At 44.0% G+C, this 20,765-nt stretch overlaps 1 protein-coding gene across 3 annotated transcripts in view; it reads right to left on the reverse strand.

Moving 5' to 3' along the window:
* Positions 1 to 20,765, reverse strand: part of Usp43 (ubiquitin specific peptidase 43) — a 48,905-nt gene that overhangs the window by 13,088 nt on the left and 15,052 nt on the right. For 2 of the 3 annotated variants that reach the window (XM_070026970.1, XM_070026973.1), the window contains exons 4-12: positions 17,376 to 17,468; positions 15,766 to 15,901; positions 12,796 to 12,931; positions 10,443 to 10,578; positions 8,549 to 8,660; positions 4,569 to 4,672; positions 3,211 to 3,288; positions 1,788 to 1,914; positions 1,304 to 1,652 (exon numbers count right to left, since the gene is read on the reverse strand). In XM_070026970.1, coding sequence (XP_069883071.1) covers positions 1,304 to 1,652; positions 1,788 to 1,914; positions 3,211 to 3,288; positions 4,569 to 4,672; positions 8,549 to 8,660; positions 10,443 to 10,578; positions 12,796 to 12,931; positions 15,766 to 15,901; positions 17,376 to 17,468 — 1,271 coding nt within the window. The remainder of the gene's footprint in view (positions 1 to 1,303; positions 1,653 to 1,787; positions 1,915 to 3,210; positions 3,289 to 4,568; positions 4,673 to 8,548; positions 8,661 to 10,442; positions 10,579 to 12,795; positions 12,932 to 15,765; positions 15,902 to 17,375; positions 17,469 to 20,765) is intronic. The other variant, XM_070026971.1, reaches the window with a different exon arrangement.

Raw genomic sequence — 20,765 nt, forward strand, 5'->3', positions numbered from 1 at the left:
CTGAAATGAGGGATTCAGCACATATTCAACATATTTAAGATGAAACAGAAGGCATTTGAGATTTCTAAAAACAGACATTTCTGAAATGTAACGACCAGGTTTCCGGTATGTAGAAAGAAATAAACCCCCAGCGTCAAAATGACAATGAGAGAGAAAGCAGCTGCTCAGATTTGGAGAGCCTAGCAAGCAGAGGCAGCAGTGGTACTCCAGGAGCCAAGGTGATGGAGTTCAAGTCCAAGTGTCCACTTGGAGGAGGTGGAGGAGGATAGGTATGGAAGGGAGCCATTCACCAGGATGTGCCCCCAAGAAGCTCAGAACTGAATCAGTCAGGTACCACAAAAGGCCCGGCCAGGTTAGTCAAGAACCAAACCAGAGTGCTCTGACAAAGACCTAAGAGAAGGAAGGAGTGCTTCCCAGCCACAGTGGGACCCTGCAGTGACACAGTGACAAGATGAAATTGAGCCTATCTCCCAGAGAAAAGACAAGGCAATGCAAAGATGGGAAAGGTGATGAAAATGAGAGACTATCAGGAAGTTTCCTAGTGCTGCTGCTACTTAGAACAACACAAAGGTATTCTTGTAGAGGCCAGGAAGTAAAACAGAAAAACAAATCCAAGCAGGGCCTCATTGGTATAAAATCAAGATGTGAACAAGGCTGCATTCTGACCTTAAGATAAAGAGATGCCACTGGGCTGTTCTCAGAGTGTCTGTCTTCTCAGCTTTTCCCGAGTTCAAGTACCAGTACCAGCACAAAAAAACGGAAGGAAGGAAGGGAAGGTGGGAAGGAGGAAGAGAGGAAGGGAGAGAGAGAAGGGAGGAAGGGAGGAAGGGAGGAAGGGAGGAAGGGAGGAAGGAAGGAAGGAAGGAAGGAAGGAAGGAAGGAAGGAAGGAAGGAAGGAAGGAAGGAAGGAAGGAAGGAAAAGAAAAAACAACAAAAAAGCACCCCACAGGGAAAAAAACAGATACCAAATCTGATAAGTAAGATTCGCATAAATATTACTGTTGGTTCTAATAATTGCCCTCCGACATCTGATATGTCTGAAAAATTTGGGCAGTATTTGACTTTATATTGTATCCTCTAACTTGCCTAAGCAGGATGTCAGCTCTTCAGCTGGAACCAGGGGTGAAGTCGATGTCCCTTGTGCACACTCTCTAGGGAGCAGTCAGCCAGCAGAGAGCCAACAGGGCTCAGCATTCTGAGGATGGGGGAGCGGGGGTCGGGGGGGGGGGGGAGCAGAGGCTCAGGCCACAGCAGAGCCATGTGGCCATGGCGACCCCATGCAGAGAGGCAAGGCAAGGCTCACCTGTGTAATGCCCACCTTGCAGACTGCCGTGGTGGTTGCAGACGGCATACAGGTCGTACAAGAAGTCCAGCGGATAGGCAGTAGGGAGGTGGGTCGGCTGCTGCCAGGAGGGCCAGGGGCCAGGCACCGGCTTGGAGCTAGTGCTCCTCTGTGCCACGTGCGGGGCCATGTCCAGGCCAGACAGTGGAAACTTCACCAGTGTGGAGAGCTTGTTCCTTTTCTCCCCCACCTGACAGAACCTTTTCAGGTGGATGATGAGGATGTCAGGCAGAGTCCACAAGCTCAGCTTCACCATGCCTTGCTGGAGGACCTTGCAGTGTGGACATTTCCAAGCGTCATCCTGGGCCAGCTGTAAAAGAAGCCCCAGGATCATGAGGCACGAGGCCTCCCTCACAGCCTTCAGTCAACTTACTAATGAGGCAGCCAGCCTCCACTACTACCGCTACCACCACCACCCACCAGGGAGAGGACCCCAGGACAGGACCTGCTCCTCCTTGGTGTAGGACTGAAAACATTCGTCCAGGGTACAGCTGGGCTGCTGGTGCGCCGCCTGCTGCCGCCACACACTGTCCGCATCCTGGACCCGCTCCTCCTGGAGGCTTCCGAATAGCCTGAACAGAGACAGGACACCGTGGCATTCAGGGGTTCCCCCTCCAAGAGGGGTCTCCTCTGTCTTCTCCTCACAGCAAACCTGGTGGAGGGCATTAAGCAATGCAAAGCTGTACCTTCCCTATAGGAACCAATGTGGTTCCTGGAACTCTCCTATATGCTCTTTTTCTTTCCCTTTTTCTCTCTTCTGTTTCTCTTTTTCTTACTTTCTTCCTCCCTCCCTTCCTAACTTCTCTTTCTAAACCAGTAATGGGACTTGAACTCGAGTTTTTGTGCTCAAGACTGGCACTCTACTATCTGAACCACAGCTGCACTTTTAGCTTTACTAGTTATTTGGAAATAAGAGTTTCATGGACTTTCCTGCCCAGGATGGCTTCAAACCACCATCCTCAGATCGGTGCAGGCTTGAGCCATGAGCACCAGCTCTGCTCACTTTCTGTTATGGGAATCACCTGTCTTCCTCTAGCAAGTCTGGAAGGACAAGGTGTTGGGGCTTATTCATGCTTTTCACAGCCCAGTATAAGGCCTGCATACTGATGAGAGATTAATAAATCGCTATTGGACCGAAATTTCTGTTCACAAATAAAGCTGGATATGATCAGTGATATAAAGGGAGTCAAGAAGCATGATAAAGGGCTGGGAAGGTGGCTCAGTGGTAGAGCGTTTGCCTTGCATGCCTGAGGCCCTGGGTTCGATTCCTCAGCACCACATAAGCAAAAAAAAAAAAAAAAAAAAGCTGGAAGTGGCGCTGTGGCTCAAGTGGTAGAGCGCTAGCCTTGAGCTGAAGAGCTGAGGGACAGTGCCCAGGCCCAGAGTTCAGGCCCAACAACTGGACCCCACCCCCCAAAAAAAGAAACATGATAAAGAGCTGGACTCAAGTCAGATGTCCTGGGTTCAAATCCCAGCTCTGCATATACGAGCTGTGTGACTTAAGCAACTGCTTACCCTCCTGTGTACCTCAGTCTCCACTGCAGAGAAGTATGGAGCAGAATAGTATCTACCTTATGGTACCCACCCATAGGCTATGATGAATAGTAAAGGGCAAATAAAGTGCCCAGAGCATGAGCATCCCAGGGGGAGGGCTATGTAAGCAATGGATGCCCAGGGCCCCCCCCCCATCATCACAATTACCAGGAGCATCCTGGCTTTCTCCATCAGATGGTACTCACTAAGGTCTGCAGGGGGGATGGGTCAAGTATTTGCTCACACACTGCCTTCCAGTCATTCCAGAGAAACTGAGTCCAGGGAAGGTTTGTGGGCCCAGGGAGGTCACCAGGAGGCAGATTCCATGAACTCACCTCTCCTTGATAGAACTATCCCACTCCACAGCCAGCTTGACATGGGGGGGACCACCTGGCTTCCTGATGTGCAAAGCCCTGAGGAGAAAAATAGGGGAGCCCATCAGAAAACACCGAGCCTCCTTTCCACAGCTTAGTGAGGCTCAGCAGTCGGCTTCCTGCCTGTGATTGAGGTTCCAAAGTGAAATGCCCCAACCTAAGCAGAAAGTTAAGGCTTAGCACCACCAAACCTATCCATGTTTTCTCTTCTCTTCCTCAGTAAAAGGTGGCAGCTCTAAGGCTTTTTGGTGACTTCAAGAACACAGATGAACTGTCCCAATATAGTCCAACTACCTTCTCAGTGTCTCTAGCATCATTGTGTAGGAATAGGTGGGTGTCACACAAACATCCAGTTCTGATAAAGCCCAAGGAGAGCCACTAACTTCCCCACTACCACTACAGTGCAGGAGCACCCACAAGCCACCTCACCACCTAAAACACCGCCTCCTTCCCCACCCTCCAATACATAGACATCTCCATGTGAGCCAACCTATGATTCTTCTCAACTGCTGGGGCTCAGCACCTTTCAGGAGAGATTGGTCAGCCTTAAACAGAAGGGGTGGGGCAGGGAGGAAAGGGAGGGCTGGATATTTCACACTGAATCAATAGGGCAGATAGAGATGGTGACCAAGTCCACACCTAGAACCGGTCAGAATTTATAGCAAGAGAAAAGGGAGCCAGGCATTGGTGGCTTATGCCTCAAATCCTGGCTGCTCAGGAGGCTGACATGTGAATATCACAGTTCAATACCAGCCAGGGCAGAAAAGTCCGTGAGACTTGTATGAGAGAGGGAGAAAGGAGGAGGGAAGCTGGGGAGAGGCGGGGGGGGGGGGGGGGCATGTGCCAGGGGAAGCCAGGATCCAGGTGTGGTTGGGGTCCCTGCTGATTACAGGCAAACGCTGCCTCATCTCTCTGTAGATCAGAGAGAGCTAAGCCTTGAGCAGACTGCCATTCCCTCTTTCCTTCTCACTCCCTTCAAAGAGGAGAAGTGCATTTGCTGTGGTAGGAATGGAAGATACCACCACACCCCAGACCCCCCCTCCCCCCCCATCCTTGGCCCATCAGGCCGTCCTCTCTCTCTGCCTCGAACCCCTTCAAAGCAGCTCAGCCCTGAAAATACTGGAAAGTTCATTTCTCAAGAGACACACTAGGGGCCCTGTATCTAAGCCTCTTTCTTCAGGACTCTCAAATTCCCCATTTCCACTGTAAAGGAGGCCTGCAAGGTGGGAGCTGTAGGAGTTCTGCTTGGATAGGGGAAGCATGGCGATTTAAATCTGGGGAGTCTAGGACAATGAATGTACATGCCTTCTCTTCCTTACCTGTCAACTGCCCAGTGGCAGAGGGGACAGCTGTCCTGTGGGGATAAGTAGCTGCAGGCCAGGGAAAGTCCGACAACACGGATGGAGAACAGAGATCCCAGGTTCTGCCAAGGCAAAGCAGCCATCATGTGGTCGTTGTGTGATCTAAATTAAACTCTTCAATTAAACTCTTTTGAATTTATCAAAAAGTACAATCACTTTTTCCATAATTGGATTTTGAACATTCTCTGAACAATTGTTTTTTTTTAATCAAGATATACAGAGTCTTCACTTCTTTTATTGAGATTTATACTATTGTGTGTATGTGTGCGCATGCGTGCACGTACATATGTGCACATATGTGTCTAACTACTCAGGAAGCTGAGATCTGAGATTCGAGGTTCAAAGCCAGACTAGACAGAAAAGTCTGTGAGACTCTTATCTCCAATTAACTACCAAAAAAAATCTAGAACTGGAGGTGTGACTTAAGTTTTAGAGCACCAACCATAAGGAAAATAAAAACAAAAATAAAAATAAAACAACCTAGTCCTGGATTTCCATAGTACCATGAAATAATAATAATAATAATAATAATAATAATAATAATAATAATAATAGACAAACAACTAATAAACAACGACTACTTATGTGTTAGTAATTCACTAATTAATTAGTATCTTCAGCCTGAACTTTTAGGGCTGAGGATATAGCTCAGGGGTAGAGTACTTGTCTAATGAAAGGTCCCGATTTGATCCCCAACACCACAAAGAAAGAAATCCTGCCAAATTCTTTGGGCAGAATAAGCGGATTCATCAGTCAGGTGCCTTAGGACTTTCCTGTAGTAATGTGAAGTAAAAGGAGCTGGTGCATCTACCAGGACTATAATCACACAGTGGCCTATGTTTTCAACAAAGAACAAAGTATTGGCTTTGACTCAAGGCTGACCACAGGAGCATGTACTTCTTAAGAAGAACACCCTCAGAGGAGAACACTTTCTCCTGTCCCCTCTATTTGACCCATGCTGTTTACATTGCACGACCATCTATCAACAAAGTTAACATCTTCTTGAAGGCAGCTGATCCTGCCAGCATTGGCCACACACATACACACACACACACACACACACACACACACACACACACACACACGAGTAGTGCATGCACTTGCACACACGCATACACATACACACAAACACATTTACCCTGAGACCACAAAAAACATCTCTGAAATGATATTTCTTCATTGTTCATGCAAATTAATCCCCTCTAGCTAATCAAGTTTTTTGTTAAGAAACATTTTTCTCTCCCTTATTCTGGCTAAGCAAATTCATTTTAAGTACTTTCAATATACACTCATGATCCTTAATTTCTTCGGCTCCATGTTGAAAAATTTGAATATATTCTTTCTAAATGATTAGCAGATTGAGCCAATATTTAATACAGTATTAAAAAGAACCCTGTCGGGCTGGGAAGGGGGCTCAGTGGTAGAGCGCTTGCCTTGCATGCCTGAGGCCCTGGGTTTGATTCCTCAGCACCACATAAGCAAAAAGAAAAAATGCCGGAAGTGGCGCTGTGGCTCAAGTGGTAGAGCGCTAGCTTTGAGCTGAAGAGCTGAGGGATAGCGCTCAGGCCCAGAGTTCAGGCCCCACGACTGGACCCAAAAAAATAAATAAATAAAATAAAATAAAAAGAACCCTGTGTTAACTAGGTGAGCTAGCCAGAGAGCCTCCTAACCAACCACACAGAACACAGGGTTGACCAACAGATCTATTGAAAAAGCATCACGAGGGGCTGGGAAGGTGGCTCAGTGGTAGAGCGCTTGCCTTGTATGCCTGAGGCCCTGGGTTCAATTCCTCAGCACCACATAAGCAAAAAGAAAAAAGCTGGAAGTGGCGCTGTGGCTCAAGTTGTAGAGCGCCTTGAGCTGAAGAGCTGAGGGACAGTGTCCAGGCCCAGAGTTCATGCCCCACGACCTGACCACCCCCCCAAAAAAAGAAAGAAAAAGCATCACGACCAAGCTCAAGATTTTCTGTAGTTGAATCCTGCTGGTCCTACCAAATGCTTGACTAGTTTCTAAAATTGAAATGAGAAACTCTATAGAAGCAAAAGTGCATGTATGTGACAGGCAAAGGACAAGGATAGTCCAGATGAATGCTCACACAAAAGTCACTTCATCCTCTTTCAACCATCAGTAGCCCACAGATCCTGACCTACTTGTAGACAAGTTGGTTTCTAATTTGGGGCCTGGGTCAGATCTGTTCTATATTCCAATGAACAAAATCCTTTAGAGATAAAGTTGGTACAAATGCAAGCAAAGATCTTTAACAGAGTGGTATTTTGGTGTCCATCTTAAATCAATATGGATTTTTCTGAGCAGGAAAGAAATGTCAGTTATGAGAAAGTAGCACTGAAGAAACCCTGGAATATCTCCCAAAGAAAAGGTTCTCATGAAGAGGATAGTGAGAGAGAAACAAGATTCTGGTGCTACTAACCTATCCCTAAAAAATTCAACACATTCTTTGCTAGGCAGCCATAAGAATTGTTTCTGATACTGTAGAAGCTCAAAAACAATAACTTGAAAGGTGTTATAAGAGGGGTGTGTGTGTGTGTGTGTGTGTGTGTGTGTGTGTGTTGGGGCATGTGTGTGTGTATGTGTGTGTGTTGGGGCTTGAACTCAGGACCGAGGTGCTGTCCCTTAGCTTTTTCACTCAAAGCTGAACTCAACCACTTGAGATTCAGCTTTTTGATGATTAATTGGAGATGAGTCTCATGGATTTTCCCATCCAACCTGACTTTTAACTGAAATCCTCAAATCTCAGCTTCTTGAACAAGTATGACAGCTTTGATCCACAAGTGCTCTGCTAAATATATGTGTGTGTGTGTGTGTGTGTGTGTGTATACATATATACACACACACACACATATATATTAATTTGGAGATGAACCATAAGAGAGTAAGTAAATAAACAAGACAAAAAAATGTTTTCCTTGAATTTTTATTCTCTAGTTCTAAAAAAATAGTTTTTTTAATATTTAGATTTTTACATACAGACACAAACATCCACCTAAATTTTCTACACAAATTGTAAGTCAAGTCCTTTTAAATTTTCTGCCCAAATGTGTAAGTTACAATTAATTACAATAGGCTACTCTGGGGGAACCATGGAAAGCCATTAAAATAAAAGGAGCGGGGCACCAGTGGCTCATACCTGTAATCTTAGCTACTCAGGAGGCTAAGATCTGAGGATCCCCTTCAAAACCAGCCTGGGCAGGAAAGTCCTTGAGACTCTTATCTCCAATTAACCATCAAAAAACTGAAAGTAGAGCTGTGGCTCAAGTGGTAAAGCATTAGCCTTGAACCCAAAAGCTCAGGGGTGGTGCCCAGACCCTGAGTTCAAGCCCTAAGACTGGCATGTATACACACACACACACACACACACACACACACACACACACACACACACATAGGAAAGAGTTGAGAATACTATACACACTGCTATTCCAACGATATTTGGAATGATTCAACAAAAAATAAAGGCTTCATCCTTCTAGGTATTTGGTAAAACCACAAAGATTAAAAAGGAGCCAGGCACCAGTAAGTCACAGCTGTAATCCTAGCTACTCAGGAGGTTGAGAGCTGAGGACTGCAGTTCAAAGCCAACCCCGGCAGAAAAGTCCATATGAGACTGTTATCTTCAATTAACCACTCAAAAACCGGAAGTGGCATGTGGCTCAAGTGGTACAACACTAGCCTTGAGCACAGAGCTCAGGGACCGCCCATGCCCTGAGTTCAAGCCCCAAAATGGACCAAAACAACAACAACAAAAAAAGATTAAAAGGTCACTGGCCACAAAATAGCTACCTCTGTGCACATATATCAACATGGCAAAATAACATGACCATTACCCTCATGAAGGGCAAATTGTTCTCTCTCCCTAGATTCATCTTCCCAACACCCGCATGCACTCAGTCATGCGCACACACATGCACACACACGCATACCTGTGCAGAACCCTCAGTCCTCATGAGACAGCAGACTTTACTGAGGATACACTGTTGGAGCTGAGCCCAGGAAATGGTTCTGTCCTCCCTTATCAAGAATGGTGGGCCAAACCTGAAGATTAAAAAGAAATGTAAAAACCCACAGTATTTCACAAATAAAACTTCATTCTGTTTTACTAGAATAATCCCTCTTTCTCCTTTTCCCTCACCCCAGGAGTTACTGGCTGTTCTTTGCAGTTTATTATTCCAGATTTTATTTTAGAAATCCCTTATCAATCTAAGCTCACTTTATTGAATTCTGCATCTTGATGGTGCTAGGGATGGACCCTTGGCCCTTGCATTTGCTGAGCATACACTGAACCAGCGGACTATACCTCCAGCCCAGAATTCTATCCTTCTGTGTGTGTCTGCGTGTGTGGAGGTCAGAAGGAGTGTTCGGGGCCTCAAGCTCTCATTCAGTTTTTGTTTCTGTTTTTGCTCATGTCTGGCACTCTGAGCCATGCTTCCACTTCTAGCTTGTTGCTAGTTAATTAGAAATAACAGTCTCTCCCATTTGTCCTCCTGGGCTGACAAACCACACTCCTCAGATGTCAGTCTCCTGAGTAACTACGATTATAGGCATGAGTCATCAGCACCTGGCAGAATTCTATCTTTTTAATACTTCATTCTTAAGTGTTATGTTATTTTCAGCTGACTAATAATAATTATATGTTACTTGTGAGATGTAATGGTTTAATATATTGTGGAATTATCAAATCAGGTTAATTAGCATATCTATCTATCACTTCCAACACTTTTATCATTTCTTGGTAAACACCTTACTCAAGCTTGTCTTTCAAATTCAAGGGCCTGCCTTGCGACTGGGGGTGGGGAAGAGATTTTGCCAGTAAAAACTGGACTATATAAGAAAGCTGTCTTTTTGTTAGTTTGTTTGTTTTGGGGGGTCCGGTCGTGGGGCCTGAACTCTGGGCCTGGGCACTGTCCCTCAGTTCTTCAGCTCAAGGCTAGCGCTCTACCACTTGAGCCACAGCGCCACTTCCGGCTTTTTTTTCTTTTTTTGTTTATGTGGTGCTGAGGAATCGAACCTAGGGCCTCAGGCATGCAAGGCTAGCGCTCTACCACTGAGCCACCTTCCCAACCCCAGAAAGCTGTCTTTTGCAAAGTTGTACTGTCACTTTTCTGCACTTTTCATTAATGCTTATCATTTTCTAGATTATAGGGTCTATTTGTTGGTTTGCTTGTTGTCGGTACTGGAGTTCAGCTTCATGCTGTAAGTAATCTATCACAGAGCCATGCCTCCAACCCATAGTTTATCAGAGTTTTGGGGGCATAATGTTGCACTACAAATAGTAAAACTGTTTTATCTAAAATAATCTATTTCATCTAAAAAAAATTAAATGGATTTGTTTTTTTTTTTCCCCTCTTCCTCTTCTTTTTCCTTTCCTTTTCTCCTAAACAAATATCACTCTATAGCCCTGGCTGGTCTTACCTTCCTGATCCTTCTGCCTCTGCTTCCTGAGTAGCCTGAATTATAGGCATGTGTCACCATTCCCTGCTTCTCTTTCTTTCTACAGCCAGTTTTCTTTGCCCTGAGCTGACTGCACTGCTAGCCTTTCTTTATTACATAAAATAATAATTGTGAAGACAATAATCATTGTTCCTACAATTAATGGGAAAGCTCTGATGTTTAATTAAAGATGATGGGAGCCATCTGCTGAAGGCAATTAGTTCTGAGCCTCTTGATCAAAAAGTACCTTTACTCTCCTCTCCTAGTTTATTAGCCTTGGGAATAGATATGTACACGTACCAAGTTAGAACTATTCTAGTCAGAATATCAAGTACAATTTCTACACATCCCAGACATCCCATGGAAACAAGATGAAGGTAAACATACCTGCTGGCCTGCTGCCCTGACCCTACCAGGTTACAGAAGAGGATGAGCACTTTGTTCTCACTGTGATGAGACAGAGATAATCGCTGACCCTCACGGGCCACCAAGCGGGGGGACACTGAGAGACCAGATGGATGAGCTAGAGGAGAGAGAATGACATTTGTATTCTTTTTTTTTTTTTTTTTTTTTTGGGTCCAGTCGTGGGGCCTGAACTCTGGGCCTGGGCGCTGTCCCTCAGCTCTTCAGCTCAAGGCTAGCGCTCTACCACTTGAGTCACAGCGCCACTTCCGGCTTTTTTTTCTTTTTGCTTATGTGGTGCTGAGGAATCGAACCCAGGGCCTCAGGCATGCAAGGCAAGCGCTCTACCACTGAGCCACCTTCCCAGCCCGACATTTGTATTCTTAAAGGAGTTCCTGTGCTGGGTCAGAGCCTTGGCTGTGCCTGCCCCCTTTCTCTCTGAGCATCTTTCACCCCCAGGAGAAGAGGACACCTAGGAAATGATAAGGGTTTCTGGCACTTGTGCCACCTGACACTCAATGATTGCATACTTGGGATTGAATCTGCTATTATTTCAGCCATTTTAAAAGAAGGAACTGACGTGAATTAGCAGTTTCCAAATCAACCTGAAAAAGATTCCAAAATGATTGTGGGTGCTTTTATGACTTGATTCAAGAGCCTTCTGAGTACCTAATGTCTCACAAAGCCAACACAAGAAACAATACAGAGAAGAGAGGTTTTTTTTTCCCATTTCCAATCAGCTCTGAAATTCTGCCCTTCAGCTCAAGTGTGTCACTTGGTGATCAGTCTGAAACAAGGACTCATTTCACTAGCTTGTAATATAGTGAAGGCAGTCAAACTGGAAATTTGTTCCAGATTCCAACCCAGAGTCTCTCTGTAGCCTCAGGAACATCAAAAATCTAGTGCCACAGCCAGACACTTAGGCTGGCTTAAGAAATGGAGCCAAGGGTTGGGAAGGTGGCGTAGTGGTAGTGTGCTTGCCTAGCATGCATGAAGCCCTGGGTTTGATTCCTCAGTACCACATAAACAGAAAGAGCCAGAAGTGGCACTGTGGCTCAAGTGGTAGAGTGCTAGCCTTGAGCAAATCAAGTTCAGGGACAGTGCCCAGGCTCTGAGTTCAAGCCCCAGGAGCCAAAATGTATGGTGTGAAATGATAGTTAGAAACTGATGTGGGAAGTTGGTCAGCTTGCAAAGTGATAAACATTTGACTACTTGTATTTCAAAATATTCACCAAAGAGAAAGACTCTTACAGATTTGTTCCTTATGGCCTTATTTATTGTAATCTGACATTGGAATTGACCCAGAGGTCCATTAACAGGTGAAAATGATGGTAAGTTACAACATACAAGAAAATGATGCATCATATAATTTTTTTAAAAAAGAATACAATTTTCATACATGCAAAAGCAATATGGATGAATCTTCAAATAATGATGCAATGGGTGAGTAGGAATATAAAAAGAAATATACATCATCTGATGCCATGTATATGAAATCTACAAAAGGCAAACAAGTTTATGGCAAAAACACATGATAAGTAAAAGGCAATAACTGGCAGTTAACTCATAAAGCTAAATGGCCAGGGAGAGATTACAAAGGGGGACACAGTAACTTTGTAGGTGATGTATATATGCAGTATCATGACTACTGTAGTTTCATAGGTTTATACATGTTAAGACATACCTTATTCTTTAAGTTTATATAGTTCATATCAATTTTATCACAACAAGCCACCAGAAAAACAAAAACAAATGGAACATGTTAGCCAGTCAGGTTGATCCTGGTGGCTCACACCTGTAACCCTAGCTACTCAGGAAGCTGAGATCTGAGGTTTGAGGTTCAAAGCCAGCTGGGCAGACAAATTTGAGAGACTCCTATCTCCAATTAACCAACAAAAAGCTAGAAGTAGAGGTGTGGCTCAAGTGGTACAGCACTAGTCTGGAGTGAAAAAGCTAAGGGACAGTACCCAAACAAACATAGATTGTGAACCACAGAATTCCTGAAGAAAAGATTACCCCAGAACTTCACTGGATAGTTCTCAAATAGTGTCTCTAGACCAACTGTTGGCTACACAAATTCACAGGCCCCATCTATTTACTGAACAAAACGTCTAGGGGCAGAGCTGGGAAATCTGCTTTAACAAGTCTTCTGGGTAATTCTAGCAATCACTAAGGTTTTGAGAATAATTCCTACCTACCTGTACACCAAATGTCAGGGAAAAGAAGCCTTATTTTTCTGAATACAAAAACTAAATGATTTCTACCTTTTTACCTAGAGAACCTCCTCAATCCCAAATCTCCTAATACCTAAGTAAAATTATGCACATCACTATAGTACCTGAGAGTGTCCCAAGGCCAGGAGATGGAGGTGCTTGGAAAGCATACACATTATCTCCCTCTGCAATGCTATTCAGGTCCTCTTCATCAAAGAAAGACCGCTGGAATCCACTGGGATACAGTTCAACCAAAATCACCTAGAATAAGAAAGATCATTTAAAAAAAAAAAAAAAGAAAGAAAGAAAGAAAGAAAGAAAGATCATTTCCCTCTTGAATTCTCTAAGGAAGCCTAACAGATAAGAAATCAAAAAGTGACTGGGAGCCTTAAAATTCCTTTTTACCCTTCCTTTCTTTAGGACTAAGTAGCTATGTATTTTAAGCAAAAACATACTACCTCTTTTTCCCCTTCCCCTCCACAAATTTTACCGACATCAAATACAGTGAAAGCACAGGTTACACTGTGGGGAAGGGACATACAAAGCAACAAAGTAATTATCTTATAAATGCGTTAGAAACAATGGCATGAAAGAAAAAAAACATTTGAATACATATCTTAGGGTTCGTTTCCCTAACATCACCTTATCTGACCTTTTCTGCTTGACTCAGACATATACTAGATATTGCAAACAATAAAAAATAATAATAAATAAATAAAAATGTTCACCAAATTAAAAAAAAACATACTACCTGTAACAATAAGATTGTCCACAGACATCTCAACTGCAATAACAACAACAAAAAGTGAGAATCCTAAAGCTTTATATCCAGCTAAACTATCATGGAAGAAATTTGAAAAAGCCCTCCTTCAATAAGCAGAAAATATTTATCATGTTTTTTCATTGAGAAAATTTCTAAAATTGTGTTACTATCTCTAAATGGTGTTACTAACCTTTTTCATATTATGTCATACATTTAAAAAAAACATGGTGATGAAAAAAGGAAAATAGACAAATACTTTTATAGCACAGGAAAAAGGAGCTCTTGGCTGCCTCAGACCCAACTCAATATCTGAGTACACATAATTCACATAACCTATTCAAGGTACAAAAACTAGTAGGTTCTCTTATAAAAGACAGTTCAAGATTTCTAAAATTAACAATAAGAAGTCAAGTGTAATGACATATGCCTATAATATTATTCAGGAGACAGGCAAGAAGATTGTGGATTCAAGATCAGCCTGGGCTATGTAGAGCAAGACCCTATCTAAATTAAATTAATTAATTGAATCATAAATAAATGGATCAGAAAGAAAATTCAGGTTATAAGAAGAAATAATGAATCAAAGGAAATGGTAAACATTGATAACTATAAGTATACACTAACTGTAAAACTAAAATACTATCACCATTTCTACAAGTAGGAGGAGAGGAAATACAGTACAGAACAACAATAATTACTATCCACAATATTGAAATCAAAAAGGCATATAGGAGATCAGCATTGGTGCTCACCCCATAGTTCTAGCTACTCAGGAGTCTGAAGACTCAGTCAGAAAAGTTCTCAGGGTTCATTTCCAAAATAACCAGCAAAAGCAAAGAAACTGGACTAGATATGTTGCTCAAGTGGTAAAGTGCCAGCTGTGGGAGGAAGGAGTGAAGCCAAGTGAGATCACAAGGCCCTAAGTTCAAGCCTCCACTATTTAAGATCCTCATAAACACCATGAGAGAGGTCAAGGGGTTGCTCGGATGGTGGTAGAAAGGAAACCACTGCCATGAAGGCAAAGGCCGGTAACCATGGTTGTTCAGATGTATACATACATAAACCTCAACTAACTAGTCTTAAGACATGTTTTCTTTGTTCTATGTCTATTATACCTTTACAAACACATTAAAAATATGTTTTATTTGCAATGATCCCATCATATGGTCAGGGTAGCACATGGTCCCATGTCAGAGAGCTAGAGAGTAACTAAGTCACAATTAGAACTACATTCAGAGCCTGTCTATCCTGCTGGTCACCAACATGACCACCTTTCCCACCATGTCCTCAGCCACAGGGACTCCATCCTTCACCAAGACTCCTTAAAAAAAAACCATAACAAAGCTGAGTGTTCATGGCTCATGCCTGTAATCCTAGCTACCAAGGAGAAGATGAGGATCACAGTATGAAGCCAGTCCAGGCAGGAAAGTCTGTGAGACTCTTAGTTTTCATTAACCAGGAAAAAAGCTTAAAGTGGAGCTGTGGTTCAAGTGGTAAAGTGCCAGCCTTGAGCAAAAATGCTAAGCAAAAACACAAGAGCCTGAAATTCAAGCCCCAGTACTGGCACACATACACGAGAAGAGGAGAGGAGAGGAGAGGAGAGGAGAGAGAAGAGAGACACAGGAAGGAAGGAAGGAAGGAAGGAAGGAAGGAAGGAAGGAAGGAAGGAAGGAAGGAAGGAAGGAAGGAAGGAAGGAAGGAAGGAAGGAAGGGAGGGAGGAGGGGAGGAGAGGAGGAGAGGAGGGAGGGAGGGAGGACCCAGCCTTAAATGTCAAATGTCCTCATGTCACAGATCATCTGTCCCACAACATGCACTGGTCATGTACTTGATTGTACTGTTCCTTCAAGTTCCCTGATGGATCATCTCAGGAGCAAACACACAGAACAGCACCCCCAGCTCTGAAATCAAACCACTGTGTTCAAACCCTGCCTCTACCACTTCCTAGCTGTGACCTTGGGCAAATCACTTAATTCCTCCAGGACTTTTTTTCTTATCACTAGCAAAATGAAAACCGCTATACCATCTACATTACAGAGTCCTCGACATTAAATCAGCTCTAAATGCAAGTGAAGCACAACAGAGGCAGGCTACTGTTGGAATTATTCTGATCATCATTACAGCCTTCTTAGAAGGTAAAGTGTCCTGTGGTGACCCTGAGTAATGCAGGGAGAAGTTCCAGGCCTTGTCACCACTGACACCAGACTATTAATCAAACAGAAGCAGAGAATCAGGCTGGAATCACCTGGGAAGCACACACTAGCTTAAGCAGCCAGTCCAGTCAGCATTCTGCCACCCAGTAACCAACCAGTCACCCCTACACCATTATCATACCTCATCTGTAGAGATCCCTCCTTCCTCAGCCACCATCTTCCTCAGGGTGGCCACTGTGCCAAGGATGGGCACAGCCAAGCCAATCCGCAGGAAACGTTGGCTCTTAGAGGGGAAGACCAAGGTAACACTCAAGAACCTGGAAAACAGGAAAGAGTCACATCCTTAAAGGACTGATGCCCTGAGCATTAATGCTCAGGAACCCCACGATAATGAAGTTGTCAGTTGGCTTGGTCCCTGCACTTTAGGTAAACTGCCACTAGGTGGCAGTGGGAGAGCCAGAATTTCCTAACCTGCTTTTCCAGAGTTGAAAAGGTATTTAAGAATCACCACACGTTGGGAACCCAGGGTGAAATCTCAGCATCCAGGGGACTGAGACTGGAGAGGCCAGTTCCCAGACACACACATACCTGCCTCTCTCTCTCTCTCTCTCTCTCTCTCTCTCTCTCTCTCTCTCTCTCTCTCTCTCTCTCTCTCTCTCTCTCTCTCTCTCTCTCACACACACACACACACACACACATCATGATGCATATCTCCCAAGACTAATTATTCAATACATAATATTAAGAAAAAAAGCTTGACAATTTTTTTTAAGTTTGAAAAAGCAAAACTGCTTTTATCACCAGTACAACACATCCTATTGGTGCATGCATATATATATATAGCTATGCTGTTGTTTGAACTCAGGGCGACACACCTGCTAGGCAGGAGCTCAACCATTTGAGCCATGCCCCCATCCCAATTTACTCCATTTTTTAAAATGAAACTTTCCTTTGCAACTCTTGTTTCTACTTCTCATCCTTGCCAAACCCAAGGCCCTCTCTTTGGGGAGGGTGGACCGTTATTTCTGTTATACAGTACACAACGATAATTGTACAGCTGAGATGTGAATTGCGGAGTCTGCCCTACAGTCTGCAATCTTAACAACTGTGCTTCAAGAATCAGGCCAAGTAACCCCAGTTACTTGGGAGACAGAGTTGAGAAGAATCATGGTTTGAGGCCAGCCAAAGCAAACAGGGGGGAAAAAAAAAAGGTGGAAATGGTGGTACACACCTGATTTCCCATTTACAGCAAGATGTAAAAATAGGGGAATCATGGTCCAGGTCAGTCCAGGCAAAAAGCAATATCCTATCTAAAAGAAATAACCAGTGTATTAAAAGACTGGCTTAAGTGGTAGACCTTGAGGGCCTGAGTTTAAACTCCTAGTACTGAAAAAGAAAAAAGGGAAGGGGGAGAGGGTAGAGGATGTTTGTGGGGTTAATTCAGAGAAGGCTTTATGAGACTATTGTAGCTTCCACTACATCCTAAACACAGAGGATGTCAAAAGGGGAGTGTGGGAGAAATGGTACTAAAGGAAGTGGGGATACAATAAAGAAATACCTCCATGTCAATCCAGTGACACTACCCATTGCAAATGCATTAATGTTCCAAGCTTCTGACTGACATTGGGCAATTCCTTGATGGCTACTACTAAGCTGAGCCTCCTGCTTCTTATATAACCCAGACCACCGATCTCCACAGAGCCTATATCTCCATCTCTTTGCTCCTTCAATAAATCATTTTCCCATACTTTCGCAATGGAAAAGAACATTTCTCTAGTGACACTCATGTACCTTGTCTGGCGCAAGGGGATGGGAAGAGAAACACACAAGAAGGGATCGAAGGTATTGCTCTGTTTCAGGCAGTGAGGACAAGTCAGGGAAGATCTGTGGAGACAAAGCAGAGAAGATGTAATTACACAAAGCCCCCTGGAAAGTGAAAGCTAAATATAGAAATACCCTTGTGTTTCCCTTCCCCACAACTCTGCTCTTAGGTATACTCTGGTAAGAATTAAAAACAAGTGTTCAGCTGTAATCCAAGCCTCTAAGGATGCTGAGATCTGAGGATCATGTTTTGGTTTTTGTTTGTTTGGTTTTTGTCCGTCATGGGGCTTGAACTCTGGGCCTGGGCACTGTCCCTGCCCTCGTCAGCTCAAAGCAAGCCTCTACTGCTTGAGCCACAGCGCCACTTCTGCTTTTCTAGTGGTTTTATTGGAGATAAGAGTCTCCAGGACTTTCCTTCCCCAGCTGGCTTTGAACCATGATCCTTAGATCTCAGCCTCCTGAGTAGCTAGGATTACAGGCGTAAGCCACTAGCGCCTGGCTTAAGGATCATGTATTTTTTTAAACTCCAGTTAATCACCAAAAAGCCAAAGTGAAGCTATGACTCAAGTGGTAGAGCACTAACCTTGAGCACAAAAGCTCAGGGAGAGTGCCCAGGCTCTGAGTTCAAGCTCTAGGACCAAATAAATAACATTTTTTTTTAAAAAAGCAGGTGTTCAACTGATACTTATAGCAACCTGTTCACAAGACTGAAAAGGTAGAATAAATTCAAATGTCCATCAACAACTAGTATTGTTCCCATTTTATAAAAGAGAGGCCTGAAGCTCAGAGAAGTAACTTGTGGCCAGGGCTCTTAAGTGACAGAGTGAGGTATTTCCCGAGTCCCTGGTTACCATTCCTGTGTCCTTCAGTACAAGTGCAGCACAGCCTTTTCCCGGGTAGATGTAAGTTCTGTCTATCTTAGTCTTTCTTTCCAACAGAACATTCCTTTGCTTTATCTGGGAGCTCTAAAAGTGCAGACTGTACGTTCCACGTGAGTGCTCTGATTATGTTTCCTTAATTACATATTCATCCAATATAAAAGGGATTTTTGAATACGATGTTACTGTTCCAAAAAATGTGTATTCACTTCCTCAAAGACAAGAGCCCAAGCTTGGTAACAGGCTCTTCCTGTAACCCAGGTGGCCTGACTAGGTTTGAGCAGCAGGAAAGAAGAGGAGGCGTCAGGACCAGGGCTGAGTCCCTGCACCGGGGAGAAGACAGCCCGGCAGGCCTTCGGTATGCGAGAACACTGCTGTGAGTGTGGAGGCGCTGGAGCATCCCTTCCCATCTTCACGCACCTGAGCTGCTTCTCCACTTTCCACTGAGCAGACAAAACAAGAAACACCAGAAAGGGATGCTAAATCCCAATGGTCTGCTCCTGGCTACTAAACTCTGGGACACAAATTCTCCAAAGCAATGTAATTCATCAGAGTTCATCAGCGCCTGTAATGCTAGCTATTTGGGAGGCTGAGATATGAGGATCATGGTTCAAAGCCAGCCCAGGGAGGAAAGTCCAATTAACCACCAGAAAGCCACAAATGGATCTGTGGCTCAAAGTACTAGCCCTGAGCGAAAGAACTTAGGGATAGGGCTGGGAAGGTAGCTCAGCGGTAGAGTGCATGCCTTGCATGCATGAGTCCCTGGGTTCGATTCCTCAGCACTACATAAACAGAAAAAGCCGGAAGTGGCACTGTGGCTCCAGTGGTAGAGCGCTAGCCTTGAGCTGGAGAGCTGAGGGACAGCGCCCAGACCCAGAGTTCAGGCCCCATGACCGGCAAAAAAAACAAAAAACAAAAAAAAAAAAAAACTTAGGGATAGCATCCAGGCCTTGAGTTCAAGCCCCATGACTGACCAGAAATTTTAAAAAAAGAAATCAATGGTGAGCTTAGGCCTTGTGCCCACTAGGCAAGCAGCCTCCACTGAGTTTTACCTCCAGTCACCAAGAGCTTTATGTTCAAAGTGCCCTCTGGTAGACTTACCCTAGGAACAATCACGGTGATGCTTTGGTAAAAGCAGCATATCAAGATGCAGCATTTGTGTTAGACCCCCACAAATATTTCCCCTCTACTACCTCACTGCCTACCTAGGCATAAAAATGGCTTTAAAGATACATTTTTGTCTTTGGAAAATTTCCAAATCTCCATTTCACATTTATGCAGACAAATGATAGAGAATTTTTTTTGTTGACTTCTTCATTTTTTCTAGCCTATGAAGACTAAGCCAGATTGCTTTTTTTTTTTTCTCATGAGTTAGTCCAAGGATATGACCTTTAAGTTAACCCCTAACCAGAGTCAAGTAGCAAAATATGTTTGGTCAAAGAAGAAGTAGGGGAACATAAAGAATGAGCTATGCTGGGCACTAGTGGCTCACACCTGTAATCCTAGCTACTCAGGAGGCTGAGATATGAGGATCATGGTTCAAAGCCAGCCCAGGAAGGAAAGTCCCTGAGACTTTTATCTCCACTTAACTACCAGAAAACCGGAAGTGGTACTGTGGCTCAAAGTAGTAGAACACTAGCCTTGAGCAAAAGAACTCAGGGACAGAGCCCAGACCCATAATAATAACCAGCACAAAAGTGGCTGACAGAATAGCTCAATGGCAGAATGCCTGCTTAGCAAACATGCAGCCCTGAGTTCAAATCCCAGAAATAAGGGGGGGAAAAAAAGAAAAAGAAAACCTAGTTTTTCTCCAAATAAATATCAAAACAACTTCTGTTTCTCAAAGATTGAAAAATGAAGATGAGTGTGACCAACAGATCCAAAAGAGGGTAGAGAGGCAACTTTGCTTTTGCGTAAATCTCTGACATGGAGAGGCCCTGGGCTTAGTCCTCAACACCCAGGGGAGTTGGGGCAAAGCTTAAAGGGAGACAGAGGAAGGAGAAGCTCAGAGCACAGGTGCTAAGCTACCATTACCCATCCATCCCCACTTCCATGAGGAAGGTTAATCTGATCCCTGGTGAGCCTCCTGCACGGAAATGGGCAGGGGCAGCAGGGACCACCACTCAAGGGCACCAGCTTAGAGTGGCCACCACCAAGGCTGAAGGAAACCTCAAACACCTGGGATCATAATGACACTTGCACTTTGCCGTGGACTTCCAGCTCAAAGCAATATTTTTAGCCATCTCCAGTCCATTCTGAGCACGAACACCTCGCCTCTTTCTCAGCTTCCTGCAGGAGAGAAATCTCCCTCAAGGGCACAGCTCACCCTTCACACATGATTAGGGGACCCCATCCCAAGTCAGGTACCTGCAATATGGACTTCAAAGCATCTCTAATTTTCCCTCCAAAGCCCTTCATCAATAACATTTTTTTTTTTTGGAAGGGGTGGGAGAATCTAGTTTCGAATTCAAAGCCTTCAGTT

Source organism: Dipodomys merriami, unplaced genomic scaffold (genome assembly GCF_024711535.1).
Source record: "Dipodomys merriami isolate MVZ:Mamm:240054 unplaced genomic scaffold, mDipMer1.0.p SCAF_19, whole genome shotgun sequence".
Taxonomy (NCBI): Eukaryota; Metazoa; Chordata; class Mammalia; order Rodentia; family Heteromyidae; genus Dipodomys; species Dipodomys merriami.